The 12916-nt window shown below is 44.8% G+C and overlaps 1 protein-coding gene across 1 annotated transcript in view; it reads left to right on the top strand.

The window, feature by feature from the left end:
* Positions 1 to 12916, top strand: part of gdpd4a (glycerophosphodiester phosphodiesterase domain containing 4a) — a 101595-nt gene that overhangs the window by 85075 nt on the left and 3604 nt on the right. Inside the window, exons 14-15 of the mRNA XM_072262609.1 lie at positions 1345 to 1427; positions 6424 to 6500. Of these exons, the coding sequence (XP_072118710.1) occupies positions 1345 to 1427; positions 6424 to 6500 (160 nt within the window). The remainder of the gene's footprint in view (positions 1 to 1344; positions 1428 to 6423; positions 6501 to 12916) is intronic.

The following is a 12916-nucleotide window of genomic DNA, read 5'->3' as shown; positions in this document are numbered from 1 at the left end:
GCAGTGAAGCATCCCCACAGCCTGATGCAGCCACCACCATGCTTCACGGTAGAGATGGTGTGTTTTTGATGATGTGTGGTGTTCGGCTTATGCCAAACATAGCGTTTAGTCTGATAGCCAAAAAGCTCACTTTTGGTTTCATCACACTATAAAACTCTAGCCAAGATGTCATGTGAGTTTTTTTTCCAACAGTGGCTTTCTCTTTGCTACTGTCTGATAAAGCTGTGACTGGTGAAGCACCCGGGACACAGTTGTATGTGCAGTCTCTCCCATCTTAGCCACTGAAGCTTGTAACTCCTCCAGAGTTGTCATTGTTCTCTTAGTGGTCTCCCTCTCTCATCCCCTTCTTGCACAGTCACTCAGCTTTTGAGGATGACCTGCTCTACTCAGATTTACAGCTGTGCCATATTCTTTCTATTTCATGATGTCTGAGTTACCGGTACTCCAAGGGATAATCAGTGACTTGGAAATTTTCTTGTATCCATCTCCTGACTTGATTTCAATAATCTTTTCATGGAGTTGCTTGAAGTGTTCATTTGTCTTCCTGGTATAGTTTTTGCCAGGGTACTGACTCACCAGCAGTTGAACCTTCCAGATACAGGTGTATTTTTACTACGATGAATTGAACACAGGTCTCCAAAAACAGATTTCCATTTAACTAATTATGTGACTTCTCAAACCAATTGGCTGCACCAGTGATGATTTGGTGTGTCATATTAAAGGGGGTGAATACTTATACAATCAATTATTTTGTGTTTTACATTTGTAATTAATTTAGATCACTTTGTAAGAGATCTGTTTTCACTCTGCCATGTAAGTGATTTTTTCTGTTGATCATGACATATGTGAGTGATGATAAACCTGTTTTTGATATTCCTCTCCTCTTCCCTCCCCTCCCCTCCAATGTGACTAAACTGAATCACCCAACTAATAAAGGCCAACACATCATATGCCACCTTAAGAACTCTATCAACTTCCATGGCAACTTTGAGGGGTCCATGGACATTCCCTCTGTTTCCCTGCTCTGCTGGCAATTCTGCCATTAACTCAGTATTCTGCCTTCAAATATTGCACCTTCCAAAGTACTACTAAATCACTTTGCACTTGTCTGGGTTGAACTGTGTCTGCCATCTTTCATGTTTCCTTCCTGGCAGTAGAAATCATGGGTTTGGAAGGTGATGTCAAGAGTTGTCCGCCAAGTAAGTGGAATGAATTTAGTAGATGGTACACACTGTGGGTGTTGTGTTGGATGTTTTGGGTGTGGGTGAGTCCAGTAGCAGAAGACGGGAAAGTTCTGAATACCTTCACACTGATGTGGCATCTTTCACCTTTGTCATCTTCCAGACCCCATCTCAGTACAGAGCGATGTGGATTTCATCGGACGTTGTATCAGCAGTGTTGATCACTCTGGTATTTATATTCCACTGGTAGGTGACATTTGAATTCGTGGCTTGTGGGTCTCAGAGTCGTAAGATTATTGTTTTAAACACGAGATTCTGCAGATACTGGAAACCCATTTGAACACATACTGGAGGAACTTAGCAGCTCAGGCAGCATCTATGGAGAGGAATAAACAGTCAACATTTCAGGCCGAATCCCTTTATCAGTGTCTCCGTCCAACAAGTCAACTGTTTATTCCTTTCAATAGATTATTGTTTTAAATCCTTCTCTGGGGTCAGAGAATAATAGAGCATGAAAATAGGCCTGTCCATGCCAACGATGATGCCCTCCTCAACTAGCCTCATTTGCCTGCACTTGGCCCATGTTCCTCTTCAGAGGTTCCCAACCTTTTATGCTGTGGACCGCTACCAAAGGGTCCGTGGACCCCAGGTTTGGAACCCTGCTCTAAACCATTTCTAGCAACGTGTTTTAACTGTTGTTAACTAATCCCGCCTCAAACCACTTCCTCCGGCAGTTCCTCTGTTTATGTACCACCCTCCGCGTGAAGAAATTGCACCTTGCGTCCCATTTAAATGTTTCCCCTTTCACCTCAAACCTATGCCTTGTAGTTTTTTGTTCCCCTTCCCTGGGGGAAAAAGACAGCGTGTGTCCCTCGTGATTTTGTACGCCTCTACACTCAGTGGTCACTTTATTAGGTACCAGAATGTTCTGCATGTTTGCGGCCTTCCTAAAGGTTCATCATTGTTGTAATGCATAGTTATTTGAGTTACTGTCACCTTCCTGAGAGCTTGAACTCATTTGACAATTTTCTCATTAACACGGTGTTTTTGCCCACAGAATTGTTGCTCACTGGATGTTTTTTTTTGTTTTCACACCATTCTCTGGGAACTCCAGCGATGGTTTGTGCATGAAAATCTCAGGAAATCAACAGTTTGAGAACTCAAACCACCCTGTCTGTCACCAACAATCATTCAAAGTCACTTAGATCACATTTCTTCCCCATTCTGATGTTTGGTCTGAACAACAACCGAACCTCTTGACCATGTCTGCATGCTTTTACACATTGAGTTGCCACATGATTGGCTGATTAGATATTTGCATTAATAAGCAGGTGTACAGGTTACCTAATAAAATGGCCGCTAAGTGCATGTTAAAACTCCAGCTGGTTCAGTGATATTTTTGAGAGCAGGAAATTTGTTCTTATCCAGTCTGGTCCTGATGTCTCCAAACCCAGAAATGTGGGTGACTCAACCATTTCTTCAGTTCAGGGGGAATGAGGGATGGATGATAAGTGCTGGCAGCAAAGGTTTAGGCTGAGAAATGTCAACTCTTTATTTATTTCCATAGATGCTGCCTGACCTGTTGAACTCCTCCAGCATTTTGTGTGTGTTAGAAATTATTTCCAGCATCCACAGAATCTCATGTCTCAAATGTTGCCAGCAATGCCCAATAAACAAATGAAAGTGCGAATAAAAATACTGGTCTCAATAACCAGTAAGACCGAGAGACCATAAAATATGGGTGCATTAGGCCATTCAGCCCATCCAGTCTGTTCTGCCATTCAGTCCATTTTCAACTTCATTCTCCTGTTTTTTTGCCCATTACCTTTACCCCATGACCCTTACCAATCAAGAACTTATCAATCTCTGCCTCAAATACACCCTAAGACTTGGCTCCACTGCTGTCTTTAGCAATGAATTCCATAAATTCACCACCCTCTGGCTAAAGAAATTCCTCCTCATTTCGGTTCTCAAGAGACATCCCTCTGTTCTGAGGCCACCCCCTCAGTACCTACACCTTCCCATTAATGGAAACTCACTGGATTCTTTCATCATAACCCATGCAGTTCTCTGAAGTCCTTAATCTGTGAGCAGTTTTAGCAGTGCTGACATTGGAGAGGGCCCAAAGGAGGCTTATGAAAGTGATCCTGGGAACAAAAGGGTTAATGTATGATGTCTAATCAGAGCTGCAAAGGAACTTGGGATTCCCTAAAGTTTAACTTGCAGGCTGAGTCAGCAGTAAGGAAGGCAAATGCAATGTTAGCATTCATTTTGAGAGGACTAGAATATCAGAGCAAGGATGTAATGCTGAGGCTTTGTGTGGCATTGGCCAGATCACACTTGGAGTAATGTGAGCAGTTTTGGGACCCTTATCTAAGAAAGGACGTGCTGGCATTGAAGGGATTCCAGAGGAGATTCACAAGAATGTTCCCAGGAATGAAAGGGTTAATATATGAAGAACGTTTTATGGCTTTGTGCCTCTACTCACTGGAGTTTAAGAATGGTGGGGGTGGGGGGAATCTCATTAAAACCTACAGAATATTGAAAGGTTTAGATAGAGTGGACATGGAGTGAGAAAGTCTAGAATTTACATAGGATTAGCATAAACAGATGGTTAATGGTCAGTACAGACTCTGGGCTGAAGGGCCTGTTTCCTTTCCCAATGATAGTGAAAATGATTATAGGGTGGTACAGTAATGTAGTGGTTAGCACAACGCTGTATAATACCAGAGACTTGGGTTTGTACGTTCTCCCGTGATTTCCTCCAGGTGCTCTGGTTTCCTCCCACAGTCCAAAGATGTACCAGTTGGTAGGTTAAGTGGTCATTGTAAATTGGCCTGTGATTAGGCTAGGATTAAATCGGGCATTGCTGGGCAGCGTGGCTAGATGGTATCCCAAAAAAAATTTGATATGAAATTATATTTTAATTGTAAGTTTTTCCCGCCTTAGGATGTCTCAAAGTGTCTTAAATAAAGTGTATGATTGCTGTTTATCAACTCTGCTCTTAAACGCATCTCCCCCATTTCACGTACATCTGCTCTCACTCCATCCTCTCGCCACCCCACTAGGAATAGGGTTCCCCTGGTCCTCACCTACCACCCCACCAGCCTCCGGGTCTAACATATTATTCTCCGTAACTTCCGCCACCTCCAACGGGATCCCACCACTAAGCACATCTTTCCCTCTCCCACCCCCCCCTGCATACCGCAGGGATCGCTCCCTACACAACTCCCTTGTCCATTCGTCCCCCCCATCCCTCCCCACTGATCTCCCTCCTGGCACTTATCCGTGTAAGCGGAACAAGTGCTACACATGCCCTTACACTTTCTCCCTTACCACCATTCAGGGCCCCAAACAGTCCTTCCAGGTGAGGCAACACTTCACCTGTGAGTTGACTGGGGTGATATACTGTGTCCGGTGCTCCCGCTGTGGCCTTTTATATATTGGCGAGACCCGACGCAGACTGGGAGACCGCTTTGCTGAACATCTACGCTCTGTCCGCCAGAGAAAGCAGGATCTCCCAGTGGCCACACATTTTAATTCCACATCCCATTCCCATTCTGACATGTCTATCCACGGCCTCCTCTACTGTAAAGATGAAGCCACACTGAGGTTGGAGGAACAACACCTTATATTCTGTCTGGGTAGCCTCCAACCTGATGGCATGAACATCGACTTCTCTAACTTCCGCTAAGGCCCCACCTCCCCCTCGTACCCCATCTGTTACTCATTTTTACGCACACATTCTTTCTCTCACTCTCCTTTTTCTCCCTCTGTCCCTCTGAATATACCCCTTGCCCATCCTCTGGGGTCCCCCCCCCCCGTCTTTCTTCCCGGACCTCCTGTCCCATGATCCTCTCGTATCCCTTTTGCCAATCACCTGTCCAGCTCTTGGCTCCATCTCTCCCCCTCCTGTCTTCTCCTATCATTTTGGATCTCCCCCTCCCCCTCCAACTTCCAAATCTCTTACTAACTCTTTCTTCAGTTAGTCCTGACAAAGGGTCTCAGCCTGAAACGTCGACTGTACCTCTTCCTAGAGATGCTGCCTGGCCTGCTGCGTTCACCGGCAACTTTGATGTGTGTTGCTATGATTGCTGTGTTTAAGCGCAGTGCATTGCCACAGCTGCCACACAGCGCCAATGACCTGCGTCTGATCCTGACCTCAGATGCTACCTTTGTGGAGTTTGTCCCCTGTGAGGAAGTGGCTGTATCAACTGTTCACTGTGTTACCCTCCTTCACTGTGATTGGGAACTTTCTGCATGACCAGCCTGTCACTTTGAAAGCAGACAGCGCTGGCCTATCACTTCTCCCTAGGTCCCTCTCTGCTTCCCTTTCTTCTGCCGTCCACTCTCCTCTCCTATCAGATTCCTTCTTCTCCAGCACTTTACCTTTCCCATTCACCTGGCTCCACCTATCACCTTCCAGCCATCCTACTTCCCCTCATCCCCACTCCCCCCCCAACTACCCTCCTTTTTCTTCTGGCGTCTTCCCCTTTCCATTCCTGTCTTAAAGAAGGGTCTGGGCCCAAACTGTTCATTCATTTCCACAGACGCTGCCTGACCTGCTGAGTTCTATCGGTATTGGGGGTAAGGTATTGGTGTGGGTGGAGAGTGGGTGGTTAATCTGAGGAAAGACATCCTTGCCATAGAGGGAGTACAGAGAAGGTTCACCAGATTGATTCCTGGGATGGCAGGACTTTCATATGAAGAAAGAATGGATGAACTGGGCTTGTACTCGTTGGAATTTAGAAGATTGAGGGGGGATCTGATTGAATCGTATAAGGTCCTAAAGGGATTGGACAGGCTATATGCAGGAAGATTGTTCCTGATGTTGGGGAAGTCCAGAACGAGGGGTCACAGTTTGAGGATAGAGGGGAAGCCTTTTAGGACCGAGATTAGGAAAAACTTCTTCACACAGAGAGTGGTGAATCTGTGGAATTCTCTGCCACAGGAAACAGTTGAGGCCAGTTCATTGGCTATATTTAAGAGGGAGTTAGATATGGCCCTTGTGGCTACGGGGGTCAGGGGGTATGGAGGGAAGGCTGGGGCGGTGTTCTGAGTTGGATGATCAGCCATGATCATAATAAATGGCAGTGCAGGCTCAAAGGGCTGAATGGCCTACTCCTGCACCTATTTTCTATGTTTCTTCCAGCATTTTGCATGAGTTGCTCTGGATCTCCAGCGTCCACAGACTTCTTCACGTTCAGTGAGGGATTTACTTTTGTTTTGCCTTTTCACGCAGGTGGAGGGAAAATGGGTTTGCCTGTCACCCCAGCATGAAGAGGAGGGAAAAGGGGATTTACAGCAAGTTCCGAACAGGTATGTGTCCTCAGACAGGACAAGGCACGTTGGACAGGGCCTTAAAACGTGACAAAGGAAATCTTCATCTTGGTGTTCAAGTTTATCCAAGAATCAGAATCAGGTTTATTATCACTGATGTATGTTGTGAAATTTGTTTTGCAGCAGCAATACATGAAATTACTTAAAGTCACAATAAGAAATGTGTATCATAAACAGTGCAAAAAGAGAGCACAATAGTTCATAGGCAATTCAGAAAACTGATAGTGGAGTGGAAGAAGGCATTCCTAAACCCTTGAGTACATGTCTTCAGAAACGTAAGGTGATATTGGAGGGAGGAGGGGAGGGAACGTCGACTCAGACCGCGAGAGGCCTGCGTCGGGCATTTTCATGCCTTACAAGGCGCAGATTGGAAGAGGATATTGGATAGTATAATTAAAAACTTGACCTTTCAATCACAAGTTACTCTCTAAGTCAAGTTTATTGTCACCTGCACAACTACCATGAGGTATGGGTGCAATGAAAAAGCTGCTTGCAGCAGCATTGCAGGTCCAGACACACACAAATTATACACAGAATAGAAATTATATACAAATTATACAAGATGGCAAGGTGAGAGAGAGAGAAAAAAAGGACCTTGCAAAAACAAGACCTTATTACAAAGAGAAAGACAGAGAAACAAGTCCATAATCATGCAGGAGTTGGTCTGTAGTGTCAAAGAACCACATGTTTGACATCCTTTGTCACTCTTTCCACTCCTTAAGAAAGCAGTATTAATTAATCATCAAAAGACCGTGAAAGGCTTTGGAATGACTCCAGAACTTAAAAAGCATAATTTGGATAAGAGGCATTGAGTGGACAGCCAGAGAATTTTTTCCCAGGGCAGAAAGGGCTAATATGAGGGGGGATAATTTTAAGATGATTGGAGGAAAGCAAAGGGAGGATGTCAGATTTTTTTTTTTCCACACAGAGATTCCTGGGTGCATAGAACACACTGCCAGGAGTGATGGTTCAGGTGGATATATTAGGGATATTGAAGAGAATCTTAGATAAGCACGTGTGTTATGTTTTGTAACCCGTAATGAATTACTTAAATAAAGAATGCTAAATATACATATTTACAATATTACTGAAATATTAAACATGTAATAATATGGATGACATAAAAGTGGAGGGCTATGTGGGTTAGATTGAAAGGTTAGATTAATCTTAGAGTAGGTTAAAGGGTTAGCACAACATTATGGGCCGAATAGCCTGTACTGTGCTGTAATGTTCAATGTCCTATGTTCTAAATGTAAATTCTTTCTTTTGACTATAATTCTTGAGAATTATAGTGTGTCTTGTGTTCCTTTGTTGATGTTTGGGCTTGGGGGGTGCAGGTTGGTTCAAGAACCTGATAGTTTGGGAAGTAGCTGATCCTGAACCCAATGGTGCGAGGCTCTGTACCTTCTGTCCAATGATAACAGGAGGAAGATGGTGTGACCGTGAAGGTGGCAGATCCTTACAGAAAGCTGCCTTCTTGAGGCAGCAGCTCCTGTAGATGCTGTCAAGGATGGGGAAGGCAATGTCCATGATGGATCTCTATCTCTATATCTACCTCTCTTTCTCTCTCTCTCTCTCTCTCTCTCCCCTATGCACCATCCTGACTTGGAAAGATATCAGAGTTACAGAGTTCCTTCACTATTGTTGGCTCAAAATTCCAGAACTCCCTCCCTAACAGCACTTGGGGGTACCCACATGTCAGTTGTTGAAAAAGGCAGCTTCCCACCACTTTTCCAAGGGTAATTAGGGGTGGCAATTACTGTAAAGGATGGCTTGGCCTGTCAAGTCCCCATCTCTTGAATGAATAATAAAAGAGAACTTGGTTAAAGAGGTGACCTTATTGGAGATAGAACCTGTTGGCAGAGGGATGAGAATGGTGGTGGTGGTGGTGGTGGGAAATCTCATTGAAAGCTATTAAATATTGGAAATATAGAGTTGATGTGGAGAGCATGTTTCCTATAGTGGAGGAGGTGGGTTCTAGATTGGGTGTTGTGTAATATACCAGAATTGATTAGAGCTTAAGGTGAAGGAACTTCTAGGAGCCGGTGATCATAATATGATAGAATTCACACTGCAATGTGAGAGGCAGAAGATAAAGTCAGATGTATCAGTATTAGAGTGGAGTAAAGGGAATTGCAGAGGTATGAGAGAGGAGTTGGCCAAAGTTGATCGGAAGGACACACTAGCACGGATGAAGGCAGAACAACAATGGCTGGAGTTTTTGGGGGAAATTTGGAAGGTGTAGAATAGACACATCCAAAAGAAAAAGAAATATTCTAAAGAGAGGATGAAGCAACCATAGCTGACAAGGGAAGTCAAAGACAGCATAAAAGGAAAAGAGAAGGCATTAAACATATCAAAAACTACTGGGAGGGTAGAGGATTGGGTAGGTTTTAAAAACTAACAGAAAGCACCAAAAAAAAACTATAAGGAGAGAAAAGATAAAACATGGGGTTAAGTTAGGCAATAATAGCAGAGGATACCAGAGGTTTTTCTAAACATAGAAAGAGTAAAAGAGAGGCAAGAGTGAATATTGGACTATTAGAAAATGACATTGGACAGGTAGTACTGGGGGACGAATAAATGGTGGATGAGCTTAGTAGGCATTTTGCATCAGTCTTCGCTGTAGAAGCGATTAGTAGTATGCCAGAAGTTTGAGAGAGTCAGAGGGCAGAGGTGAATTGCTGTCACTAAGGTGAAGGTGCTTGGGCAGATGAAAGGTCTGAAGGTAGATACGTCACCCGGACTAGATGGACTACACCCCAAGATTCTAAAAGACATTGCTGAAGATATTGTGAAAACATTAGTAATGATCTTTCGAGTTTCACTAGATTATGGAATGTTTCTGGAGAACTGGAAAATTGCAATGTCACTCCACTCTTCAAGAAGGAGGTAGGCAGAGGAAAGGAATTTAAAGGCCTTTTAGCCTGACTTCGGTGGTTGGGAAGACGTTGGAGGCCATTATTAAGGATGAGGTTTCATGGTACTTGGGGGTGTATGATAAAGTAGACTAAAGTCAGCATGGTTTCCTTAATAGGAAATAACTAACAAATCTGTTGGAATTCTTTGAGGAAATAACAAGCAGGGTAGACAAAGGAGAGTCAGTGAATGTTGTTTACTTGGATTTTCAGAAAGCCTTTGACAAGGTGCTGTATATGAAGCTGCTTAACAAGACAAGTGCCCATAGTATTATAGGAAAGATATTAGCATGGATAGAAGATTGGCTGACTGGCAGGAGACAAAGTGTAGGAATAAAGGGGGCCTATTCCAGTTGGCTGCTGGTGACCAGTGATGATCTGCAGGGGCTGGTATTGGGACGCCTTCTTTTCATCTTATGTGTCAATGATTTGGATGATGGAATTGATGGTTTTGTGGCCAAGTTTGCACACGATACAAAGATACATAGGTGCAGGGGCAGGTTGTATTGTGAAAACAGGGAGCCTGCAGAGGGACTGGGACAGATTGGGAGAATGGCCAAAGAGGTGGCAGATGGAATATAGTGCAGGGAAATGTATGGTCAAGCACTTTAGTAGAAGGTATAAAGGAAAAAAAATTACTTTTTAAATGGGCAGAATATTCAAAAATCTGAGGTACACCTTTATCTCTAATTGGTCCTACCTTCACTCCTGTCATCATTTTGTTCTTCACATAATTGAAGAATGCCTTGGGGTTTTCTTTTACCCTACTCGCCAAGGCCTTCTCATGCCCCCTTCTTGCTCTCCTCAACCCCGTCTTAAGCTCCTTTCTTGCTACCCTATATTCCTCAATAGACCCATCTGATCCTTGCTTCCTAAACCTCATGTATGCTGCCTTCTTCCACCTGACTAGATTTTCCACCTCACTTGTCATCCATGGTTCCTTCACCCTACCATTCTTTATCTTCCTCACGGGGACAAATTTATCCCTAACATCCAGCAAGAGATCCCTAAACATCGACCACATGTCCATAGTACATTTCCCTGCAAAAACCTCATCCCAATTCACACCCGCAAGTTCTAGCCTTATAGCCTCATAATTTGCCCTTCCCCAATTAAAAACTTTCCTGTCCTCTCTGATTCTATCCTTTTCCATGATAATGTTAAAGGCCAGGGAGCGGTGGTCACTGTCCCCCAGATGCTCACCCACTGAGAGATCTGTGACCTGTCGCAGTTCATTACCTAATACAAGATCTAGTATGGCATTCCCTCTAGTTGGCCTGTCAACATACTGTGACAGGAATCCGTCCTGGACACACTTAACAAACTCTGCCCCGTCTAAACCATTGGAACTAATCAGGTGCCAATCAATAATAGGGAAGTTAAAGTCACCCATGATAACAACCTTGTTATTTTTGCACCTTTCCAAAAACTGCCTCCCAATCTGCTCTTTGGTATCTCTGCAGCTACCAGGGGGCTTATAGAATACCCCCAATAGAGTAACTGCTCCCTTCCTGTTCCTGACTTCCACCCATACTGACTCAAAAGAGGATCCTGCTACATTACCCATCCTTTCTGTAGCCGTAATAGTATCCCTGACCAGTAATGCCACCCCTCCTCCCCTTTTTCCTCCCTCTCTCTCTCCCTTTTAAAGCACTGAAATCCAGGAATATTGAGAATCCATTCCTGCTCTGGTGCCAGCCAAGTCTCTGTAATGGCCACTACATCATAATTCCATGTATGTATCCAAGCTCTCAGTTCATCACCTTTGATCCTGATGCTTCTTGCATTGAAGTACACGCACCTTAGCCCTTCTACCTTACTGCCTTTACACCCTTTATTCTGCTTCTCTTTCCTCAAAGCCTCTTTGTACGTTAGATCTGGCTTTACTCCGTGAACTATACTTGCAGTTCTCGCGTGACCTTTATCCTCCTCCACCTCACTATCTGCTCCAACACTCTGGTTCCTCTGCAAATCTAGTTTAAAACCCCCCCAGAGCAGCACTAGCAAACCTTCCCACAAGGATGTTAGTCCCCCTCCAGTTCAGGTGCAAACTGTCCCGTCGGAACAGGTCCCACCTTCCCTGGAACAAGCCCCAATTGTCCAGAAACATGAAGCCCTCCCTCCTGTACCAACTCCTTAGCCACGTATTTAGCTGCATTATCTTCCTACTTCTAGCCTCACTAGCACGTGGCACGGGTAGCAATCCTGAGGTTGCAACCCTGGAGGTCCTGTCCTTCAACTTTACACCTAACTCTCTAAACTCTCTTTGCAGGACCTCCTGCTCCTTCCTATCCACGCATTTGGTCCCTACATGGACCACGACAGCTGGCTGCTCACCCTCCTTCCTGAGAATACCGAGAACTCGATCTGAGATATCATGGACCCTGGCACCAGGGAGGCAACAGACCATCCGGGATTCTCGATCTCTCCCACAGAACCTCTTATCTGTCCCCCTAACTATCGAATTCCCTATCACTACTGCTCTCCTCTTTTCCCTCCTTCCTTTCTGAGCTGAGGGTCCAGTCTCGGTGCTAGAGACGCGACCACTGCAACTTGTCCCTGGTAGGTCGTCCCCACCAACAGTATCCAAAACAGTATACTTATTGTTGATGGGAATGGCCACTGGGGTGCTCTGCTCTTTCTGTCTATTCCCCTTCCCTCTCCTGACAGTCACCCAGCTACCTGCCTCCTAACTTTTAGGGGTGACTGTCTCCCTGAAACTCCTGTCTATTTCTGCCTCTGCCTCACGAATGGTCCGAAGTTCATCCAGCTCCAGCTCTCGAACTCGGTCTGTCAGGAGCTACAACTGGATGCACCTTTTACAGGTGTAGTCATCAGGGACAATTGTGCTCGCCTTGACTTCCCACATCCTGCAAACGGAGCACTCGACTACCCTAACTGCTGCCTCCATTACCTACTCCTAAGTTAATTAGAGTTATTAAAGTAACTTACCCAGCCTTACCTCACTGGGAGCAAGCTCGTCCTGAGTCTGTACTTGCCAAAGCCTCTCGAGCCAAAGCCTTCCTACTCTGTCTCCCACTACTCCATCACCCGCTCCTACGATGCCCACTCTGTTAATCTCACTTTTTAAACTCTCCTGCTGTCTCATAGGCCGACTTTCACGCGCTTGCACAGTGGTGCCCCGTTCCAACTGCCGAAGAAATGACCGCCCCTTCTCAATCTGCTCGCTTTTTAAACTCTCCTGCTGTCTAACAGGCCGACTTTCACACACTTGCGCAGTCATGCCCCGTTCAAACTGCCGAAGGAAAAAAAAACTGAGGCAAAATAACAGTTGAACATGGACTAGATGGACCAAGGTACTTGTGTCTCTGCTATCGTGCTCTGTGACTCTATGACGTGAGTTTGTAGGACAAGGTTGCTGGGGCTGTTTTTTTGATGTCTGCTTCCTGAAGTGAATATTGGTTTTCCTTCCGTAAGTGGGTACTAAACTCAACAAATTCATGGATTTTAATCTTC

This window comes from Mobula birostris, chromosome 7 (genome assembly GCF_030028105.1).
Source record: "Mobula birostris isolate sMobBir1 chromosome 7, sMobBir1.hap1, whole genome shotgun sequence".
In the NCBI taxonomy this organism is placed as follows: domain Eukaryota; kingdom Metazoa; phylum Chordata; class Chondrichthyes; order Myliobatiformes; family Myliobatidae; genus Mobula; species Mobula birostris.
Note: the sequence above shows the minus strand (reverse complement) of the source record. Positions and strands in the feature narration are given on the sequence as shown.